Genomic DNA, 23,902 nt, shown 5'->3' with positions numbered 1-23,902 from the left:
TTCCTGTCAGACAATGCCTCAGACAAGGAAGTAGGTATTGTGGTAGTGTTTAGACTTGTGAGGAAGGCTTTATGGGTAGTTGATAATTGTTCAAAGCATAAGTAATTGGATAGAGGGTAAAGTGGCTTGTTGGTGCAGGTTCTAGTTTCTTTCCTATGGGCAATTGGGAGATGCGAGTCTTTAGAGTGTATTGGTGTTACTTCTCTTGATTTTGGTTTTTTATGTTTTATCGGGTTGGGTTCTTGTAAGGTTGAACTAGATTCTGGTACCTGAACAGGAGAAAATTCGGAAATTGAATCACTAGATGTTGAAGGGTCAAGGAAAGTTTCTTCATGTAATGTTGGATTGGATTCATGGATATGAGTAGATTCGGGAATGATATTCTTTTTCCTTGTGTATACTAAATTCTTCCCATATCTTACATCAACACCAACATTTTCATCTTTTTCGGAATCAATTTCAGTCTCAACATTGTCACCTCTAGTTTCAACATTTTTAGGATCAATTTCAGTCTCAACATTGTCACTTCTAGTTTCAGCCTCAACTTCTGGTCCGAGATTAAGGTCAGGAAGTATAAGAGACTCATCTTCCTTACTTGTGTTCTCCCCGTGAAGATGAGTTTGAGCGAAGTAACTTTCTTGTTCATGAAAGGTGACATCTCGAGAGACAAAGAATTTATTAGACGGTGGATGATAACATTTGTAACCCTTTTGGGTGGAAGAATACCCTATAAAGACACACTTTAAGGCTCTGGGATCAAGTTTCCCTCTACCATCACTATGGATATGGACGAACGACTTACACCCAAATATTCTAGGAATGAGATTACAAGAGGTGGACACATCAGGATAAAATGAGGATAGAACCTCCATAGGAGTTTTAGAGGCAAGGACACTATAAGGTAAACGATTTATGAGATACGATGCGGTTAAAACCGCCTCTCCCCAATACTTCTTGGGAACCTTATTTTGGAATAATATAGCACGTGTTTGATCTAACAAATGCCTGTTTTTTCTCTCAGCAATCCCATTTTGTTGGGGTGTTTTGACACAAGAGGACTCATGAATAATACCCTCTTTTTGACAAAAGGAATTAAGTCCTTGATTGAAGTAATCTTTGGCATTATCAGACCTGACCCTCTTAATACTCACTCCTAGATCCATTTGTTGTTTGTTGTGGAGACCTCCCATATTTGGGCCACCCGTTGTTGTTGATCCCACGTTCCAGCTTGTTCAGTTCTGGACGTGAGGGGGTGTGTTAGAAGTCCCACATTGGCTAGAGATATGGTAAAGATAGCCTTTATAAGTGTAGTGCAAACCTCAACTCTCAAGCTAGCTTTTGTGGTTGAGTATAGGCCTCTCAAATTCTGACATGGTATCAGAGCCTATCCTTGAACTATTGTTGGGCTTCCCGCATCGTCCACGCTTCAGGCCCATTGGGCCTGAGCGTGAGGGGGTGTGTTGGATATTCCGCCTTCATTGCGGTCCGCCCCCATCTGCCTAATTGCGGCATTTGGGTTGCCTTCATTGCAGCCTCCAACACCTTCATTGTGTTGGGTGTGAAAGGGTGGATTTAGTCCCACATTGCTAAGAGATATGGCCTGTGTAGTGTTTATATAAGCTTTGGCAACCCTCACCTTACAAGCCGGTTTTGTAGGGATGAGTTAGGCCCAATATAAAATTTGACATATTCCATATAACACAACTAACCACAATTGCTAACATGCATCCTTCCCAGTTCAAATTGTCATAGGCATTAGCTTATGTACCTAATTGTGCCCTTACAAAACGGATGTGAGAAATGCTTCCCGCTTATGATGTTATTCTCAGACTTTATTTTATCAAAGTTAAACTTTTGACATTAAGTGCCCGTTTGAACTCTGAAACAATACTTTGGTGTTGACAATCTAGGAAGCAAACAAAATGAAACAAGGATTTTTGCACCCTTTTCAAACTTTATATCTCTCTTGTCAACAATATAGTACAATTGACAAAGTCCCTCTCTCATAAGTTCACAAGGAACTTGTTATTCCAATAACTGCTTTTTAAGCTACACGAGTCATGAAACCCAAATAAAAATGCTTTAGATACATACAAGAGAAAATCACTATACATATTTTTCTCTTTCCATCCACAAATGCTGTGTCTAAACTAGACTTTAGAATTCCTTCTTTGTGCATGACTTCCATTATAAGCTGCATATGTGATGCTAATATTACATATACAAGCAAAACTAAATTTCATTGCCATTGAATTGAGTGGGACTCATTCATCTAAACAAGGGCAATATTCCCCACTGGTGCAAAAATCCCTCTCCAGTGGTGACTTCTAAAAACAACAGAAGCAGCACAGCAATCATAGCTGCTCTTCCATTCCAAGTTTCAGCACTTTTTGTCCATCCCCATTCCCACACCAATACTGGTGGCGGCAACTCCCTACGTTGCGAGTCATATGCTGCCAATAACTCTTCAACACTGCCCAGGGGAACCAAAGACTGCCAAAGAACAAAAACTTTCCGTTAGATCACATGAAAGCATGCAACTACAAACACACTACCACGTAAATCCTATGACTCAATTTATCTCAACAGTTTGCTGATATGGAAAATGTCTATTGTCTACATCTGTATATTTTTATTTTTTTTCTAGTGAACTTATGGTTATCTTTATCTCCAGCCAAGAGTCAGAGACTAGTCTCTCGTGGTACTGATATTTGTATATCTACAACAACTCTACAGATAAATTGAATAAAATATTTTCTTCTTAGATTACAAAAATATAAATATGGGAGTTGATAAGAATACTTGTCGAGCTTCAATGTTTGAAACTGCCATTGCACCAACATATGGGAGACTCTCAATTACAGCATCTGCCAAATCTGAAATGAAAGTGGGTTCACATCCAAGAGCAGGAACACGGCCCCATTTTTCTATTCCAGATTCTAATGCCAATTCTTTGTACTCGACATCAATTTCTTCTAGTGTTTCAATATGTTCACTGACAAAGCTGTGAATAAAGAAGTTAAACCAAATACTAGTAGTGTTACTTACTCTATTGCGGGTTAGAGAAAGAGAAAATTTGACAACTATACAGATAGTAGTAAAATAGTAATTTACAAAACAAGGTTGATGTTACCTAATTGGTACAGCCAACAAACGTTTTATTCCCTTTTTCCCTAGTTCAATTATTGTCTCATCTGTATAGGGTTTTAACCATTCCACGGGTCCAACTCTACTCTGTACAAGAATTATAATAAACCGTTAGAAAGCCGTATAAATATGTAGCTAAAAGTAGTAGCCACATTTTGGCCAAAGGAAGAGATTGGTACAGATTTATTGTGTACTGTAGAGATAAGTCATCTGCATTCTGCACCACTTATTGACTTGACAACTAATTCTAGTCCTCAGCAAGAATGCTGTTCAGTAGTCCTCGCATGGTTCCTCGAGATCCATATTAAAGAGGATTACTTTTTGCAAAGAGCTTTCTTTATGCAATGAGTAATGAGCTTAATCACACAAACTGTTCAGAATATTATTATGGCATACTTGATAGGGAGATTCCAATTGTGACTCTGGTAAGGACTATACTGGCAGATTTATTCTTTATATATGTAAGCTGAATAGAAATCTCACTCGAAAATCTAGACGTTTGAATTCCCTGTGGTGGAAAAGTCTCATCCTTGACAGGAATGTCACTTTTGGAAAGAATGAAAGATGATAGTGTTTCCCTCTTGCTAAACATTATACTATAAGGTTGGATTTGCACATTTGATGAATCAACATCATTTTAAAACCAGAGACTGAGGGTCACAATTTTCTAATAAAAAAGTACCTGATAAGCAAGTGTGTATGCATTAGCAATCTTTCTTTTCTCAAGTTCTTCCATGATCAAGTCCACACATTCCTCCATCTCTGCCTTGTATGGATCGCCAGCCTTTTCCACGTAAGCAACTGGCACCCCATGTGCACTAAAGAATATCATGACCTGCAAATATTTTAATAAACATAATGTCATTCTCTGTAGTCACATTTGTGGCAGCTGCAATCCCGGAGGCGTGTCGCGGAGTCGTGCGCTACACAATACGGCGAAGCGGCACAGATTAGGTTAATCTAGAAGAGTGAGTTACTCCTAGTCTCCTAACATTTTATTATCCTAACCAGAAATATCTGATAGTGACTATATAGGTTAACGCTCAACATTTGAAGTAGAAGAATAACAATGATAACATGAAAATGTTTAGGCCTCACACTTTTGTCATTTGAATATGAAATGAAGTGGTACCTTCTCTGGGCAATCAAAACTCTTCAGCTCATTTTCAATTAAATTTGCCATGGCCTTTATGTATCCTTCGCGTTGGTACCACGAAGGTATTACCGTGTGCTGCATGTTGACTAGATATTCATCTTCTCTAAGGAACCAATAAATAATTCATAACATAACAGAATGTTAGATAATAAATTGGAGTATGATGATGTGATGACAATAGATTTTTATAGTAATCACCGGAATATACTCTCCAAGAGACGCAAACTTGAACCACTGGTCGAAATTGAAAATTGTGGATAAAGTGGAAGCACAACAAGCTTTTTAATTCCATCCCTTTTAATCTACATGATATATTTCAAAGGAAAAGTTAATCATGACTGAAAGAGTTTGCATACACTATACAAATAAATTTACCTTTTTGGTCACTTATATTTTTCCATTTTCTTATGGCAACCTCCTCGTTATTCTAAAGTCTTATCCTCACAATTTATAGCCTCTCCACCATTTCACTTTCCGTATATATTTCTTAGATTAACATTTTGGTATCTTTTCACAAGAACACCTTAGTGTGTGACTACTAGAGTATAGTACAAAAAGACCAAATTATGTCAAACTAACTCGTAGCAATCAAAGTCAAAATTAAGTTTAGAAAATTAGAATCAGATATGATGTATCAGCTGGGAAATATCATAATAAGAAGAAAAGACAACAGCTGTGTGTAAACCATTCATTAGTGCAAATTTTGTGCTTTGAAAACAGTGACAAATGCATATTTTCATGTATTTATAAACAACTAACAGAGAGCATCAGATGTCATCCTCCTGGAACTGGTAAAAACATACCACTAACAGTGGCACAATTATATTAATTACTATCCAATTTGACACTGTAATCTAAGATAAAGATGATGAATACCTGCTCAATAGCCTCTTCGGTGAATGGATGCCAGTAACGCATACCAACATACACTTTGGCGGGGACATCCTTTTCAAATAGAGATTCTCTTAACGCGTCTGCCTGTATATTATTTAAATCATTAAAAGCACTAGAGAAATGTGTGTGTGTGTGTGTGTGTGTGTGTGTGTGAGAGAGAGAGAGAGAGAGAGAGAGAGAGAGAATTAACAAAAGAAAACATTTAATGTAGTGTATATGTCATGTAGGCTATATCATAGCATTAGAAAGAGTTTCAAACATAGTAGAAAAAATTAATGCAAGTCAATTGTAAAATCTCAATGGACTAGTGAGAACTTCAAAATTTGGCTTTAAATGGTTGGAGAAACCGCAATTAGATGAGAGGTAACATGTCCAAAAATATTGAGAGGAACTCATTAACTAATTTCATATTTCCCACAAACAATATTTCCTTTCTGGCTACATAAAACAGTCCCTATTAGGCTATTATTCAGGAGATACGTTTGGTACATAAACAGAGCACAAAACCCTTTTTATCACACATAACAGATTCAACATGTGGTAACTTAAAAAAATCCAATGTGCTATCTAACAATTAAAATGTGAAATGTGTTGTAGTGTATAGAAAAAAGTTATCAGGAAGTGCCATGCCTGTGCATCAGTCATACGTCTAAGAGGGGATCCACCGCCAATGGAAGCATAGCCTTCTTTGCTCTTTGGCGCTCTTAAAACAGATACAAATTGAGCTAATGGCTTTTGAAGAAAACTAAATAACCTCGGTAATCGTATAATATCCTGCATAATTGTATCGAGAATGTAACTAATAGTGAAAAAAACAATTTGCTCATATCATATGAATATTGTGCTCAAGCTAGAGAAGAATATTACTGGATCAGCGAAAAGGTTAAACAAAAAAGGCTGCACATCATCTAAAGTCTCTGGACCTCCAAGGTTTAACAATAACACTCCGATCTTATCATCACCAATAAGAGGTGTATCAGAAACATCTTGAGTTGTTGAAGTTACTAAAGCTTCCACAGGTAACAGGTGCCTGTTGAGCGATTGCTTGGAAAACAAGGGCTGTGCTTCAGACCATCCTGGAGTAAATTTGCCAACTATACAAGTTTTCAACGGATTAGCGTTACTAGAAGCCTCCATATGGCCTCCAGAGCAACGGTGCACCTTTGGAGTGGTACAGATTGCCTGTGGCAATAGCCTATGAAAATAAAGAAGATTAGAGCATTAGAAAACTCTAGTAAAAGTTAGTAAGAAAATAATCAAAATTCAAGAAAAACACAATTTCACATGAGCAAAATTTTAAGAAAGCAAATGAAAGTTATATCTTAGCATACAACACATACAAATTTAAGAAAACTCGACAAGTTGAGTTTGAATCCACAATTGCAAAGAAATTATAAACATAAATGCATTTCGATAAAAATTTAGCATTTCACAGTTTCAAGAAGACGGGAAAAAAATGGAACACAAGACTAAGTGTCTGTTTGGTAAGTCCAATAAGCTAGCTTATAGCTTATAGCTTATCGGACTAGCTTATAAGCTTGTGTTTGATAAAAATGAGACGTGTTTGGTAACAAGCTTCTCTAATATTAAAGCTTCTCTAAGAGTAACAAGAAATTTGCAACAAAAATAATATAAAAAAATAGACATGAACTATTATAACTATATTAATATTAAAGTATAGTTAGATTTGGATTCAATTCAACCCCCTAGAACTCCATATAAACCATTGAATGCAACTTTAAACCCCAATTATATACTCAAATCAGTAAAATGCTAACATCTAAACTACATGCAAGAAATAACCTTAGTAAAATACTGTTACTAAAAATGTTTAAAACACAAAATAAACATTGTAAAAGGAACACTTACATAGGAAACTTGAAATTACGAGAAGCACAAGTGACACATGAATGAGGACGAATATATGAGCAGGAAGAAGTTGAAGGGGCACGAATTGGAGAACTCATAGCTTCTTAACAAACAAACAAAAAAAATACCTTTTTCACCACTAACTTGTTCTTCTGTTACTGTTCAAATGCAAATGTTTGAGCTATTAGCAAAAAAATTCAAGCTAAAATAAACAAAACCCAGAAATTGATTTATGAAAAAGGAACAAACTTTACCTAATTCCCAAAAATTGGGAATATTGGGCAACTACCACTAAGCAAAAAGGTGAAGTTTTTTCTCTAATTTTCTTTTGGGTTGTTTTTTGTTCTTCCAATTATAGTGTTTATGAAGTAAATTACAGAAAATGTTATAAATTTCTTTGAATGTTAAATCTGAATTTGAGAGAGGGACCCTTGAGGTTTGAGAGTGACTGGTAAGACTGAAAAAAAACATAGACCTCTTCTTTTCTTTTTTGTTTATCCATCTCATCTTATTCAAAATTTTACTGCCCACTATTTTCCACTATTATCTTTCTTTCATTGTCATTTTTTGGATTATTTGGACAAGTATGGAGTACAAAATTAATGTTCCCTTTGACACTTTCTCTGATGGCTACACCTTTTTTCTGTCCATATTTGTTTTAATTAATTTTTTTATTTTATATCAAATTTTTTTTTGTATTTTTTAGAAATAGAAATGTAAAATAAATTCATGAAGGAAATTTTATTTCTTAATTATCCACTTTTTCCTTACAAATTTTGAATTATCCACTTTTTTTCTTGCAATTTTTGAATTATCCTCCCACACTAACTCCAATAGCAACAAATTCAACCACAACCATCAAAACATTCCGATGAAACTCATTTGAACATTTTCCCTAATCCTTGTTTGTTCTTTGGAGGTAATGATTTGGTTGAAAATTTGGTGCAATTTGGCTAGCATATATGTGGTCAATTTGGAAGGCTCGTCATAGCTAAATGTTTAGGCTACAAGATATTGATGATATTATCGATCGTTAGTTTGTTCAGTGGTGATTGACGTTGAACTTGGAAGGGAGAACCACGGTTCGATACCCCGTAATTGCGATCGGGAGGGGGCTGAAAACCACTTGATGTCATAATTGACCCCCGAACCAGATTAAAATGGTGGTGAAAAAAATATATTGATGATATTCAAATTTCGATCATCTCACTTATCCACCTTAATGGTAAAATTTCTAACCAGACTACTTGACCAAAAATAAATAAATAATAAAAATTAGACAAATGTGACTCTTTACAAAAGGATATGAGATTCTTATAAATAAATAAAGAAGAATGTTAAATAGTGTCCCTAGATCACTAGTTGATTAAGTTAAGAATATAAAAATAGAAATTTTATTTTAGTAGACGATAAACTAAGGAACACTAAGGAACTACAATTAGAAGACCACTACTTCATAACTTCCAACATATTTTTCAAGACTTCATAGATTCTTCGAGAATACTTCAACAATCATCATCTTGCATTGACATTAACTATAGAACTAGTTTAATTTTGGAAACATGTTTCTTGTTAATATTTTTTTTTTAAAGAGATGTTTCTTGTTAATATTGATTTGGTTTAGTACTGATAGAACTTGACAGTATGCAAATTGTAGAGGCAGCACTCAGCAAGAAGGTTTACTACTTTGAGCTTGGCAGCATCATTTCTAAGTGTAGGGACACATTCTTAAATTTTAACAATTCTGAGTAAGTTTTCTTGAGAGACAATCAAATCAAGTTGTTTAATCTTGTCTCTCCTTTTTATGTTTACAAATTCATGGATGTCATTACCATTTCAAGAACCAATTTTACATTTAAATAAGTTATGAATCTTATGATACTCCACCACTTTTTTTTTTTTTTTGAATCTATGATACTCTACCACTTGCTTATTTAACAATAGTGTAAATTAATATAGTTGTTTCCTATAACTATGCACTTCACATGTTCTGTTTTTGGCCTGCTCATCAGTCCCACATGCAATGCAAATATATGTAAAGGATGTGTCTCATCCCTTCAATGGACCGTGATCTAGCCGTTGACATTGCTTACTCATTCTCTTAATATAATATTCGTAGAGTAAATCACAAGACTACTGAGACGCTAACCAGTAATATTCCACATTCACGCAGTCAGAAAATCAAAACCAATTGAAAAATATTATCATACATGAACAATGTCATAAGTCAGATTTCCGAATCGGTTTATAGTAGTTATATAAATTATAGTACACATAAATAGGTGACTTCTAGCACAAAATAATACTAATACTTTATAACAAGAATTGCACTGCTTAACTGATCTGAAATTCACCACTTGCATGAACCTCTTTGACCCTCTTGTCATACTCATCTTCTTCGTCCTCCTCTTCCTCCACCTCTTCTTCCACTTCTTCCTCTTCTTCTTCACCTTCCCAGCCGAAGCCTTTGACAGGCCTAGATACCGGAGGAGGTTCTCTTGCCTCTCCCACGATTTTCATTATCTCGTCCACACTTTGAATAGAAAAGCTTGGGTTGCCTCTCTGGTAATAGGCAGCTTGAGCTGATTCAGTTAGCTCCCTTGGAAGATTCTTTAAAAACCATGGATGGTTCTTGATTTCCTTGAGAGAAATTCTCTGTAGATAATGACGAGAATAATAAGTTTTGATAGTTAACTTGATGAACAATGGAGCTGTTAGAATTGACTTATTTGAACTTATCTATTGACCTATGCATTTGTGAGATTGTTTGGAAGAACTTATGACTTGTCCATAAATTGTTTTCAGCTTATTTCTATTGGCACTCCAGGATAGCTAATGAAAACAGCTTATAGCTTATATAAAAACAATTTGACTTTGTTTTATCGTATAGATCGGAGATGGCATAACAATATATATCCAAATTGTAACAACAGAAAAATAAAATAAAATACGCAATAGCATACCCTTAATGGATTTGCGACAAATATACGAGATAGGAGGTGTTTGCAATCTTGAGATATGTGAACATAATCAGGGATTTTGTATTGAATGGCCATTATGCGCTGCATAAGAGGAAACGGGGATAAGGTGATGAGATAATAACATGAAACAATATGAAAACCAGTATTGTAAGGGAGGATAACACACCTGAATTGTTTTCCTAAAATTTCTAGGGTCATCTTGATCCTCAAAGGGATATGCTCCAACCAGCATGACATAAAGGGTCACTCCACAGGACCACACATCGGCCAACTAAGACAATTACATAATCGATAATATATTGGTTCAGTAGATGCATTTAAAAGACTTTTTTCCAGATATCAAAATGAGTATAGCTATAAAATTAGGGATAACAAACATGTATAGACGCAAACACACAAAGTAGTAAGGAACTATGCAGAATCAACTCTGTGATAGAGTGCATACCTTGCCGTCATACTCCCTCCTAGAAAGAACCTCTGGTGCTATATAAGCCGGAGTTCCAACAGTTGATTTGGGTCGGGAATGAAGCAAAGATGACTACACCACAAACAATAAACACTCAAGATAGACGCTAATTAAATTATTGTCAAAACTTAACAACTCGATGGTATTCATTCCAATACCTTGGAATAACCGAAGTCACAAATTTTCAAGCGGGGTGCAGGGCTTCCATCTAAAAGTGTATTTTCCAGCTTCAAATCTCTATGACATATTTGCTGCAAAAGGAGTAAAAGTCCTATATAATTTTGGAATACGTAAAGTCCTGCATAATATTTGAAAAAATGAACATGATTATACCATAGCATGACAGTAATGGACACCAGATATCAGCTGCTGAAAGAAATATCTAGCCTGAATAATCAAAGGAGAAAATAAATGAGATATGAATAAAACAAAATAAAAAAAAAACACCGAAAAAAGTGTGAACTTTGAAACAAAGCTGAAAATTCTGAGACCATGTTAAGTTATTAACCTCATCTTCACTAAACCGGCCAGCATTACAGATCCGCTCAAAGAGTTCTCCTCCAGCTGCATACTCCATTACTATTGCTAAATGAGTAGGGGTCAAAACCACCTAAACAATCAAAACCACATTAAAGTAACAGTTAACAACACAAAATTAATTAACGCTGTACTCAATACAAATTGATCCAACAGATAAACAAAAAACAGTCCTTGCCTCCTTGAAGCGAATTATATTCGGGTGCCGAAGGGACCTGTGGTTGATAATCTCTCTTGCCACATTCTCATCAATCTGGAATTGAAGAAGCAGAAAAAGAAGAAAAAAACACTTAAATCCCAGATGTCAACATAACAGAATTCTAATTAGCCTAAATTTTCCTGTGAAGGAGAAACTTCATATGTGAAAAAGCTAGAATTTGCGCATATGTTACCAAAAAAAAAACTTTCACGTGATTTTTTTTCACTTGTCACAAATCAAAGTTCCAACCTCATAAATAATTGAGTAAAAAAAAGGTCTTTCAATGATTATCCCAAATGCAAAACATGATAGTGACAAATCTGAAGTTTTCTATGAATAAAAAACAGACAGAAAAGTAAAAAACTTGAATTGAAAAGGAATGAAAGAAACATAAACCTTATGGCCACGCTCGATGTATTTCATAGCAACAAGTTCCTTAGTCTCCTTGTTCCTCAAAAGCCTAGCAACTCCAAAATTCCCAGCTCCCAAATCCTTAACAACCTCGTACCTTTCCATAATCAAATCTTCAACTCAAACAACAACTACACTGCTAGCAGTTAACGGTTATGAATGAAAAAGTTTCAAACTTGAATCTCAAACTCAAATGGGCATGCAAGTTTCTCTAAAATCACAGCACTATTTTGCTCTCTAATCAAAAGGGTATTGTAAAAAAGGTATCTTTCACTGAAAAACTGGTTCTTTCTCAGTGTATATATAATATATTTAATATTTAATTAGAAGATGTTTAATTTATTATAAGAAATATTTAATTAGGATTTGATTATAGAGTGGAGAACAAGGAGAGAGCACGTGAGGGTGTGAGAGAAAACATTAAAAAAGACATGGTTTAAGGGTATGGTGTTGAGATCCAAAATCAATGATTCATAGGGAAGAGGAAGACAAAAACTTGAATCTAGTTATATTTTTCTTTTAACAACGCTATTTGCTCAAAGGGACACTTTTTTCTTCATTCTTCAATGTTCAATCAATCTCTCATTGTCGTTTTCATAAGCTATCTTCTTCTACTTTTTGTTTTTTTTATTTTTTATTTAATTTAACTGTTATTTTTTCCCCCTTAGTCAGCAACCACTCTATTGTATTTTTAATCGATAATAATTGTACTTTTACTAAAAATCTGGAAATTAAGCCTACTGTATTTTTTGTTTTTAATTGTTACAAAGATTCTGGAAATTAAGCCTATTTTGTTTCCATTTTTTTTTTTTGTCTTTTTCAATTCGGTAGAATTATCGTGTAAAAAATTGATTTTTTTTAATAATAAAATTTATTATCACCAAATTTATTAATTTATTCTTAGTATGATTAACTACATTTTAAGTTTTGTGTCCTTCATTATAATTTTTTAAAAAAAATATTAAAAAAATATTAGGTAAATATATAAAAATAGAGAAAGAATATAAGATACAATAAAAATATTATATGCTTAAAAGTAGAAATAAAACATACAATATTATAGATATGTTTAAAAAATAGATTATACAAAGAAAAAAAATGAAAAAAAAAATGCAATTTATGCATGACAATAGAAAAAAATACTATGAAAATAGAAACAAAACAAAAAACAATAATCTGAATCTTACGAACGACAAAAATATGCTGTAAAACCATATGAAATTGATCATTATTATCTAAATTAAAAATATACAACAATTGTGAAAAAAAAAATCTACCCAGTCCATTAATTACGCTCATCTATCTTTTAAAAAATATTAATCAAAATTAATGAATTGTTAATAAAATTTAGTTTTTATTAGTAGTAACTTTTAAGATCACACATAATTGGTTGTGATATAGTTGCATGATGATTTATAATTTTTCTTTTGACTAATGTAGGTAGTACATCAAACAATTGGCATATCCTTTTTCCAAATGCCATTGTGGAAAATCTGTCGGCACCTGCATCTGATCATTATCCTATATTGTTAGTTCGTGAACCTGAATCAAGACGCCAACATGGTCAGTCTAGATTCAAATTTGAAAATGCTTGGCTTGTTGATCCTGATTGTAGTATTTTTGTCAAACAACAATGGAGCACTTATGGGTCTCAAGGCATAACACAAAAACTGAATTGTTGTGCTAAAGACCTATCTCAATGGAGTAAAACACATTTTCATAATATCAGACGCGAAGTGGATAAATGTAGGAAAAAGTTGGATCGGATCAGAGTTCATGTTGACTCTAATAATATTAATCTCGTTAATGCTCTTCGGAAGCGTATGTCTTCTCTTTTGGTACAGGAGGATACTTTTTGGCGGCAACGTGCTAAAACTTTCTGGTTACGTGATGGTGATCTAAATACTAAATTCTATCATGCTTCAGCATCTTCTAGGCGAAAGGTCAACAAAATTACATCTTTATTGGATGCTTCAGATAATTTGATTACTGATAATATTGAATTATGTGAAGTTGCTCGTGATTATTTTGTTGACATTTTCCAAATGCAGAATAGTGTGATTGAACCTGTTATTAATCTGATTGACTGTTCTATCTCAATGGATGATAACAATTTGTTAACACCCCCTTTTGTGATTGACGAGTTCAAAGAGGCCATCTTTTCTATGAAATCAGACAAGTGTCCGGGGCCAGATGGCTTCAATCCGGGTTTTTTTCAGCATTTTTGGCCTACTTGTGGGCAAGAGATCTTCCAACAGTGTTGTAATCATAGTAGTTAATCCCGGATCCCGGAGCGGAGCGGCCAGCCCCAAAACTGGGATAGCAGCATCCCGGGGAGCGGGATGGCCGGGATGCCGCTATTATTTTTTATTTATTTATAAATTACATAAATAATACTATAAACATATAATTAATGTAAAATTAAACAAGCATCTCAAAATCCATAAAACATTCATAAATTAAAAATTAAAAACACAAATCTCAAGTCTACAACACCTTCTGCATCTTTGTCAAAAAAAAAAAACACCTTCTTCATCATAAAGTAACTAAAAATTACCAACAAAAGTCAAGCAAAATAAATAAGCAAAAGTCAAGTCTCCAACACTTAGATTAATAAAGTAACTAAAAATTAAAACTCGAGTTCATCATCAAAGTCTAAGTCTAATCATCTGAGGTTGAAGAAGAAACAACAGATGAAGGTTGAAGAAGAAACAGCAGATGAAGGTTGAAGAAGTTTGGATCTTGAGAGTGAGAGAAGATAGTACGATAGCGTGAGAGAAAGAATGAATTGCGGGATCCCACTGGGATCGCCCGGGATTGACTACCATGGTTGTAATTGGCTAACAACTGGTACTTTTCCAGCTAACTTGAATTCAACCAACATTTCACTCATTCCCAAACGTGATAGCCAAGTTTCGATGAAAGATTGGCGTCCTATCTCTCTGTGTAATGTGATTTACAAATTAGTGGCCAAAGTACTAGCTAATAGACTGAAGAACGTTCTTGATAAATGCATTTCGATTAGCCAATTTGCCTTTGTTCCAGGAAGATCCATCCTGGATAATGTTATGGTTGCTTTTGAAGTCATCCACCATATGAAAACCAAGACCAAGGGCAAGTTAGGAGATGTGGCTCTTAAGCTCGATATTAGTAAAGCTTATGACAGAATTGACTGGAATTATCTCCGAGGCACTATGTCAAAGATGGGTTTCTCCAATCAGTGGATTAGTTGGATCATGTTATGTGTCGAGACAGTGGACTACTCAGTGTTGGTTAACGGTAATGTGACTGAGTCTATTAAGCCCAGCCGTGGTCTTAGGCAAGGAGACCCTTTATCGCCTTATCTCTTTATCATTTGTGCAGAAGGCCTTTCAACCCTCATCCGCAATGCAGAGGCAAGAGGTGATTTGCATGGTGTCAAGATTTGTAGAAACGCTCCCATTGTTTCTCATCTTCTTTTTGCTGACGACTGTTTTTTATTTTTCCGAGCCAATACTAATGAAGCAGATACTATGAAGAATATTCTCATTACTTATGAACAGGCTTCTGGACAGGCCATTAATTTTCAAAAATCTGAGATTTTCTGTAGCCGCAATGTAGATTCAGCAGTTCAGAACAATATCTATAATATCCTTGGCGTTCAAACTGTTCTTGGTACAGGGAAATATCTGGGGCTCCCTTCCTTGATTGGGAGAAGCAAAAAAGCTACTTTCAATTTTATAAAAGACAGGGTGTGGAAGAAGATTAATTCGTGGAGTAGTAAATGTTTATCAAAAGCGGGGCGTGAAGTGCTCATTAAATCGGTTCTTCAGGCTATACCAAATTATTTCATGAGTATATTTCTCCTGCCTTCTTCCCTATGTGATGAGATTGAAAAATTGATGAATTCTTTCTGGTGGGGTCATTTTGGAGCTCAGAACAAAGGTATTAATTGGTTGTCATGGGATAAATTATCTATGCATAAGGATGATGGTGGCATGGGATTTAAAGATCTCTCAACTTTTAATCTAGCTATGATAGGTAAACAAAGTTGGCGTATTCTAACTAGTCCCAACATTCTGATTGCTAAGTTATACAAAGCTAAATATTTTTCAAATTGTAGCTTTCTTGATTCTAGTCTTGGTCACAATCCTAGTTTTGTTTGGAGAAGTATTTGCAACTCCAAATTCTTAATTAGAGCAGGTTGTAGATGGCGGATTGGTGATGGTAATAATATTCCACTTTGGAATGAAAATTGGCTTGCTGATGCTCTCCCTCTTGAACCAATTAACCATAACAATCTAATGTATTCTGGTTTTACGGTCTCCGACCTCATGGAGAATGACTCTAAGGATTGGAATGTACGCTGTATATCATCTATGTTTGATCAAACTTCGGTAGCTAGAATTCTTGCTACCCCCCTCTACCCATCAGTTTCGGATGATAGACGGCTTTGGCGTGGTGAAAGCAAAGGCGAATATTCTGTTAGAAGTGCTTATAGAATTTGTGTACATGAGCTCCTTGATACCTCTCATTTGCGTGTTAATGGTAGTTAGAATCTGGTGTGGAACATTGAAGCACCGCCAAAAGTTAAAAATCTGGTTTGGCGCGTTTGTCGTAAGTGTTTCCCGACTCGTGTCCGATTGCGAGATAAAGGAGTTGATTGTACGCAGATATGTGCCTTGTGTGTTGGTAATAATGAGGATAATGAACATCTTTTATTTAACTGTCCAAGTAGCCAGAATGTGTGGAATATGGCCGGGTTTTCTCAAGTTGTCTCAAATGCTTTAGCTAATAATAATGATGCTCCGGCCATTATCTTTCAAATTCTGCAGCAGCTGTCGAAAGATGATTCAGCAGTATTTGCTTGTGTTTTGTGGAGTATTTGGAAGCAACGTAATAATCAGATTTGTTATAATGTAATTGATGCTCAACATTTTGTTTTTTCCCGTGCTATTAATATGTTGCAGGATTGGAAAGCAGTCCGTATTGTCACTTCCAAGCCAGGCCCGACTGTTCAGGACTCTGTGGTAAGATCTTGGCGTAGACCGACGACCGGCCGAGTGAAATGCAACATAGATGCTTCCTTCCCGCCGAGCTCTGACAGAGTTGGCATTGGGAATTGTATCAGAGACGAACATGGTGCTTTCGTTTTAGCTAAAACGGAATGGTTCACACCAAAATGCGAGGTACACATTGGTGAAGCACTCGGTCTTCTGTCAGCGCTAAAGTGGGTACATGAGCTCCAGCTAGATCCTGTTGATTTTGAATTGGATTCAAAGAGAGTGGTTGATAGCTTCCATTCTTCAGTTAAAGATTACTCTGAATTTGGTGTTATTATGGATCATTGTAATCTTGTTTTTAATAATTAATTATTATAGAAACTCTAGTGTAGAGTTTGTGCGAAGACAAGCAAATGAGGTTGCCCATTGTCTAGCTAAGGCGGCCACATTATCACCTAGTTTCCAGATCTTGGTTCATGCTCCAAGTTGTATTGAACACATTTTAATTAATGAAATGCTATAAGCACCCTTTTGTCAAAAAAAAAAAAAAAACTTTTTTCTTATTATATTCATTTTTCTATATTTGTTTATAGATTAATCTCCACGTAATATCTGTATTTCGACAAAAGAGAGAAAAATGAGTAATTAGTAATTATACCTGATTATTGTGAGTTGCATTAGTGAACAAAAAAGGAAAAATAAAGTTCCCCAAGTAGTATCCTAATAACCCATAAAACTTGCTTAAAAGAGAAACAAGCTCTTAATGAGTATGAGTATAATTATGAGAGCGGTGGATTTGAACTTGTCATCTAACTATTAACACAACCCCCTAACCAGTTTTTAAGGAAATAAAATGCAAAAATGATACTTAATACAAATGATTTATGACTTAAAACTCAATTTTTTTAAGAGTGGCTGATTGCAAACATTTAAATTGAGCATGATGTATATGTATGTATTTGTTGTGGTAAAGGACTTTTAGTAGTAAAAGACAAAAGTGTGGGTGGCAATGTGGAAAAACGCGTTGAATAGTTAGTTCCCTCCCGTAAACCGTGGCCGACACACGGAGGGAGAACCACCGTCGCATGAATATCATTGGCAGATGACCCATCCACCTCTCCTCATTTCTTGAAACATGATGACTGAGCATGGTAGTAGTATTATCGGTTACTCTAACGCAGCCACATTAAGGCTCTGTTTGGTAACACAAATAAGCTAGCTTATAGCTTATTATATGAGCTTATAAGCTTGTTTCAAAAAATTAGAGGTGTTTGGTAACAAGCTGAAATTCTGGTATAGCAGAACCAGATGTTGTATAGAATGTCGAGACATCTGGTCTGACATGAATAACACGGCAAGGCATATAACATTAAAACGGATACTGAGAAATAATGTTTTATCAGATGTTCCAACATTCAATTTAAAGAGAATGTCATAATTAATGTTGTAACATCTTACGAAACATAATAAAATCAACAAGTAAATAAACTGCACAGGAAATTGTTAACCCAGTTCAGCCAACCTGCCTACTCTGGGGGATACCAATCCAGGAAGGAAATCCACTAATAGATCTAGTCACTAAGACCTCCAGCAAACCCTTTGAATTTACGTCTTACACTAAGACCTCCAGCAAACCCTCGGTTTACGTCTTACACTAAGACCTCCAGCAAATCCTAGGTTTACGCCTTATGACCTCGACACTACTCATGCAACTTCTGCCTAGGAACTTCCTAGACATGAGATCCCATCTCACTTCCACACAGCCAACACAACCTGTGTTGTTCATATAATGTTGAATAAAATGTGGCGACAATCACCGTGACATATTTTACTCTTGCTTAAAAGCTTCGAGTAAATCACACACAGTTAACTCCGTACTTGAAAGCTTAGGAGTAACCTTAAAACATTACAACTCAATAAAACACAGTCCTACTCAAGTATCAAATCAATACGTGAGAGGCTCACAAACACTATCTCCTTGCTTAAAAGCTTCGGAGATATTACAATACTCTACTCATTACCTAAAGGTTTCTGAGTGAGGACATAGTGACCATCTCACAACCCGAGTGGTTCACTTACACCAACTCTCCTAGAGAGTGGCTTAAAGACACGAAACCCTAAAGACTACATCTTTTATGAACAATGGTTTCGGTTCATTAAATCTTGGTCTTGAGTCTTCTTTATATAGACAGAGCTAGCACACTTCTGATCTTCCAAGATAAGCTTCAGAACACAGCTGGTCTTTGAGTCACGTCCAGCTAAGCAAATCAGACCTTAATAAAAACTTTCCTAAAATAGTTGATCCTCTTTAGGAAATAAACAATGTGTTGAATCATTCCATTAAGTCTTGATAAGAACATATCTGCACTAATAACGTCTTGATCAGATCAAATCTTGATATACACGTTTGTAGAGTGGATTTCCATATATAGCAGATACGTGTAATAAATGCGCGAGATTTGGGCAATCTGACTGTCGTACCCAAACATGTTACAACATTTGGTCCAACATCTTTTGTACCTAACATGTTGAAACATTTGGTCCAACATCTTGCTTGTATATTTGTTTTAGCAAAATGAGGCCAACACACAAATATCCAACAATCTCCCCCTTTGGCAATTTTTGGCTAAAACAACTTCAGCCCATTAATTAGCACAGAGAGATTTAAAAACCATACAATCCTTCAAGTCAACGTGAGCACACAAATATGAAGGAAGGTAGAACATCTTCTATGTTACTTCCAAAAGAATTCCTCAAATGAAAATAACGCACAGGGTAAAGAAATAAACTTTACCATAAACCATCAGAGGCATACACAGCAGCGGAATCATAACATACTTAGCTTCATCCTTCAGTAGAGAGAAATAAACTCTCACAAGCACACTTGGGAAAAATAAATTCCCACATCAGCATCAAGATGTTTCAACATTTTGTAGCGCATCATAACATCCATACATTAAGCACACATAGACAGAGAACTTGATATTGCATTACTCCCCCTTAATATCATATCAGAGAAAAACATACTTTTACTCCCCCTGAATACATCAGCTCATGCATCTCATCAGGCCATCTGAAAAAAATGGTTCTTACTCCCCCTGAATTCATGCATGTCACTGCACACACTACTACTTCTTCATAGACAGGCTAGACTAGCATGTCACTGCATCAGATACAACATTATAAAGTAGCAGACAAACACAAACATACTACTCCCCCTTTTTAGCCACAAAATATGCCAAACAAAAACTTCATGCATTAAGAGCAATAGTAATGAACATCACAGAAATCCATAGTGCAGAATATCAGAGCATAACAAATCCATAGTCTTGAAATAGCAGAAGCATTACATCACGTACCAACAAAAAAACAAATGTCCTCCACATCATATAATCATCAGATACCATACATCACATACTGCTACCGCACACAAAACACATCACAGATCACAACTCCTTAAGCAAACCACAAAATAGCAGTTGGGGAGAGTAGATTCCCACAAAGCTGAGAAAAATAAGTTCTCATGCATCCAGGATGTTCCAACATATGGCAGGACATCATCCAGAGCAAACAAATAGAGCTTTGCAAAACAGAATAGTATCCACTTACTGCATTATGCTACTTCCCCTCAAAATCAGAATCAGAGCAAAAATTAATTTTACTCCCTCCAAATACATTGACACATGCTTATCAGAATGATCATCAAAAAACAATTCTTACTCCCCTCAATTTTATCATCCATATCAGCACATAAGCATACAGCAGCACAGATTCAATATTACACCACTCAGGTTAGCAGATGTCTAAGCATCAGACACCACATCATATAGTAGAACACATCCAACCACTAAAAGAGCATGCATATGTTTCAACATCAGGTAGCACAACAGACATTAGCAGCAAAACCTATCATGCCTACCAACTACTAAACTACTTCCCTTTTTAGTCGGAAGTTTAGACAAAATAGGGTCTTCATGCATTAATCAAAGAGTACAATAGTATAGATATCCAGGAACATAGTGCACAGAGCTACTACAAACGAAGACAACACCATGGGATACATACCTCATCAGATATAAATCAGCAGTGGAGTCATCATCAAATAGCCTAAAACAGATCACACTTCATCAGCACAAAATTTTCAACATGATGGCCAAGATGTTTCACCATCTAGTACCACATCAGATAGCACAGGTTCCTCCGGTATGATATCAGAGCATTGATAACAAAGATGTTTCAACACATGTTAGCACAACACATAGCATATGTTAGAAAAGATGTTTCAACATATGGTAGCACAGCTTCTAGCACAAGTTCTTCCAGCATGATATCAAAGCACGTAGTCTTCCAATCAGGGCATGGAGCATCCATCTAGCAAAAACTCCTCCTGTACATATGATCCCATCTTGTGCAAAGGAAGCACGATGAAAGGAAACATTGTCACAGGGAGCAACAGGCACATTCTGAGGGATCTTTTTCCCACCAGACTTTTTCTTTGAGGCAGAGGGTGTGATGTCTGGTACATCCTCCTCAACATTATACTCAGAGTTACTTGAAGGTGCTTCCTTTCTGTTCAGACTCTATCTCTTCTTACTAGCAGGCACAATAACCTCATACATGTTCTTCAACCACTTCTTCATTAAGTGGCACAGTTTGATGCCTTTCTTTAGACTGAGAGACCCTTCTTCAACCTCAGTAGAATTCTCTTCATCAGACCCTGTCTCTTCATCAGATGAGTCAGATGGGTCAACAGATGTCCCAACATCTTTCACCACAGCAGTTTCTTGAACAGGTTTCTGGACAATAGTAACATCAGCCTTAGGTTGGTCCACAGATGTGTCAACGTCTGTCACAACATCCTTTTCAGGAACAGTTTGTTTTGATTTATCAACAACAGAACCAATAGCATCTTTTGTCTGAGATACATCAGCAACAAGAACATCTATAATTGTGTTTGTGGAATCAACAACATTCACACCAGCAGAGATAATAATGTCAGGAGCTAGTAATACTTCTCATAGCTTCTTTCTCCTTTAAAGCACAAAGGGAGAAATAAACTCCCATATACAGAGGAAAATGAATTCTCACACATCAGAGAAAAATAAATTCTCAAAAATCAGATCAGGATGTGTGGACATCATGAATGACATCATACCATAACATATTTCATGAGAACATAAAGCTAGAGGTTTCAGAAGCAGATTTGAAACTGTCACATATAATAGTAGTAATCACATTTAAGTATCACAAATCTGAGCATTATCACATCTGATCACAACACATCTGAACACATATAGTACTTCTCAACAGAGTGCACATCCACACAAACAATCATAGCATGACCAGTTCTCTTTCAGTCATACTTTGAGCAATAGCTTGGTCTCATGGAAGATCATCAAGATCAGTTTCTCCCACCACAGTCTAAACTTCAATACTCCAAACCACCATCTGGTTTAAGACTCTCAGAGCCATATTAACATCAATTTGGGGAATTGTAGAACAGGTTTCAACAACACTATCAGGTTGGTCCAAGATGTTTCAACATCTAATGTGACATCAGACTCAGGTGAGGTTTCTTTGGGGGACACAACCACAATTTTAGTGGGGGATAACAAAGTGACAAAATCAACAACTTTGAAAGATGACACATGAAAGAATTAAAAAAATGTCATCAACAACCACACATTCATACTAGACTGACCTATGGTTTTAAGAGATCTTGGTTTATCTAGAATTCCAATTTCAAAGGCAGATCTCACAGATTTTTCAACACTACACACAACATTTGAACTGACAAAAACCTTTAACAGATGTAACAACATTTGATTCAACATTAGGGGTAACAACTGAATCAATGAGGTTATCAAAACGAGTTTGGTAGGTTTATAAACATCATCAACAAACATAGATAGACTTTTCTAGGACCTTTTGAGAGATAAGATTAACCTGGATAATGGATTTAGAAATAGGTTTCCTAGATGATGCACATTTTGTTCACCAAGCAATATAGAAGTAGTTTCAGATGGATTCAAAGTATTCACAGACCTTTTATGCATTCCCTTCTGACACGTGGTTGATCAAACTGTCCATTTCACTTCCTTGTTGATCTTTACAGGAAACATGTCTCGAATAATGTTCTAACATTCAGTCAGACATTGTCTTCTTTTACTTGCATTGATCAACACATCTTCAAACATACTGTCTTCCACTTGATTCGAAGTGTTCTCCTTTCACTTAGACTTAGTGACACATACCAAGACATCTGAATATCACATTTGTGACATCTCTCAATAATGAAGACTATTGGAAAGTCCTTCAAAAAAAACATTCTGTAGAGAAAAATAAATTCTCCCAGACTCAACCATTTAACCACTCGAGAGATATGTGGATAACTGATATAATTATTCATCTTTACATGACTAGAATCAACCATGCCTTGTTAATAATTTCATAATGTCACAACATGTTGTCTGACATCATATTCTCATATGAGGCATAAGATCTCCACAAGCTTGTACAACACTCTAGACAATATATATATGTACCAATGCAATCCACAGATAAACACATGACTCTACCTGTCATAGATATTCAGGGCTCCAGCTGAAGATGAAAACTCGAGCACTAAATGAAAACATGTGAAAGACTTCATGCTTTCATGTTGAAGGGCAACACAAACTCCCTCAGTAGAGTCGATTCTGAGTCAGATACTCTCACTTCTTGAGAATACATCCAAGCATTCTGACCTCTTCACTTAACAAGGACACTTTTGATCAATGTCCTAGCAGAACCACACTATGTATTATGACCTTTTGAATAGGCAGGATGTCATGCATACAAGGTGTAAAGTCACTCACAAACTCCAAAACATCTTAGTTTGCTTAAAAGCTTGACTAAGATCCTGATTATCAACCCTTTTTCTAGAGTGACTTGCAACAGAAGAAAACCAAAGACAATTATCAAACCTCAGTATTTGACAATATTCTTCTGGCCTTACATTCACTAGTAGTTGTTGATACTAGTGGAATAAATAGTCATGCATTGCTAGAGCATACTATTGAAACAAGATGAGAACCTCCACATTCTGATTCACATAGTCAGAAACACATCTTCTGACCACACAGCTTGAGCACTCCCATGCAAAGTCTCAAGCACCTTCCACAGAACAGCCATCAGTAAATATGATGTTACAACATCATTTGGGACACCAGCTTCTGATTTTGGAACCCAATTACATTGATTCATAAATCACCATTCAAA

At 35.7% G+C, this 23,902-nt stretch overlaps 2 protein-coding genes across 2 annotated transcripts; both read right to left on the bottom strand.

The window, feature by feature from the left end:
• Positions 1-1,923: 1,923 nt before the first annotated feature.
• LOC123916071 (ferrochelatase-2, chloroplastic-like) lies at positions 1,924-7,591 on the bottom strand. Its single transcript, XM_045967413.1, has 11 exons — positions 7,321-7,591; positions 7,067-7,224; positions 6,065-6,392; positions 5,828-5,971; positions 5,180-5,281; positions 4,502-4,605; positions 4,280-4,406; positions 3,830-3,982; positions 3,134-3,234; positions 2,803-3,004; positions 1,924-2,493 (listed from the first exon to the last, which is right to left on the bottom strand). The coding sequence occupies exons 2-11, from the start codon at positions 7,162-7,164 to the stop codon at positions 2,269-2,271; spliced, it is 1,584 nt and encodes a 527-aa protein (XP_045823369.1). The 5' UTR covers positions 7,165-7,224; positions 7,321-7,591; the 3' UTR covers positions 1,924-2,268.
• A 1,656-nt stretch (positions 7,592-9,247) lies between these two features.
• On the bottom strand, positions 9,248-12,240 carry LOC123916069 (serine/threonine-protein kinase SRK2A). The gene is made up of 9 exons (XM_045967412.1): positions 11,646-12,240; positions 11,229-11,303; positions 11,022-11,123; positions 10,847-10,900; positions 10,672-10,764; positions 10,493-10,585; positions 10,214-10,318; positions 10,030-10,128; positions 9,248-9,721 (listed from the first exon to the last, which is right to left on the bottom strand). The coding sequence occupies exons 1-9, from the start codon at positions 11,763-11,765 to the stop codon at positions 9,401-9,403; spliced, it is 1,062 nt and encodes a 353-aa protein (XP_045823368.1). The 5' UTR covers positions 11,766-12,240; the 3' UTR covers positions 9,248-9,400.
• Positions 12,241-23,902: the final 11,662 nt, after the last annotated feature.

This window comes from Trifolium pratense, linkage group LG3 (genome assembly GCF_020283565.1).
Source record: "Trifolium pratense cultivar HEN17-A07 linkage group LG3, ARS_RC_1.1, whole genome shotgun sequence".
Classification (NCBI taxonomy): domain Eukaryota; kingdom Viridiplantae; phylum Streptophyta; class Magnoliopsida; order Fabales; family Fabaceae; genus Trifolium; species Trifolium pratense.
Note: the sequence above shows the minus strand (reverse complement) of the source record. Positions and strands in the feature narration are given on the sequence as shown.

Excerpts from the sequence above, each read along its gene's own strand:
- LOC123916069 (XM_045967412.1), bottom strand. The coding sequence starts at position 11,765 with ATGGAAAGGTACGAGGTTGTTAAGGATTTGGGAGCTGGGAATTTTGGA. Across the intron at positions 11,304-11,645 it reads ACATCGAGCGTGGCCATAAG|ATTGATGAGAATGTGGCAAG; the intron begins GTTTATGTTTCT and ends CTTCAATTCCAG. Across the intron at positions 10,129-10,213 it reads ATTTTAGGAAAACAATTCAG|CGCATAATGGCCATTCAATA; the intron begins GTGTGTTATCCT and ends CCTCTTATGCAG.
- LOC123916071 (XM_045967413.1), bottom strand. The coding sequence starts at position 7,164 with ATGAGTTCTCCAATTCGTGCCCCTTCAACTTCTTCCTGCTCATATATT. Across the intron at positions 4,407-4,501 it reads CTCTTGGAGAGTATATTCCG|AGAAGATGAATATCTAGTCA; the intron begins GTGATTACTATA and ends TTGGTTCCTTAG. Across the intron at positions 3,235-3,829 it reads CATACACACTTGCTTATCAG|AGTAGAGTTGGACCCGTGGA; the intron begins GTACTTTTTTAT and ends ATTCTTGTACAG.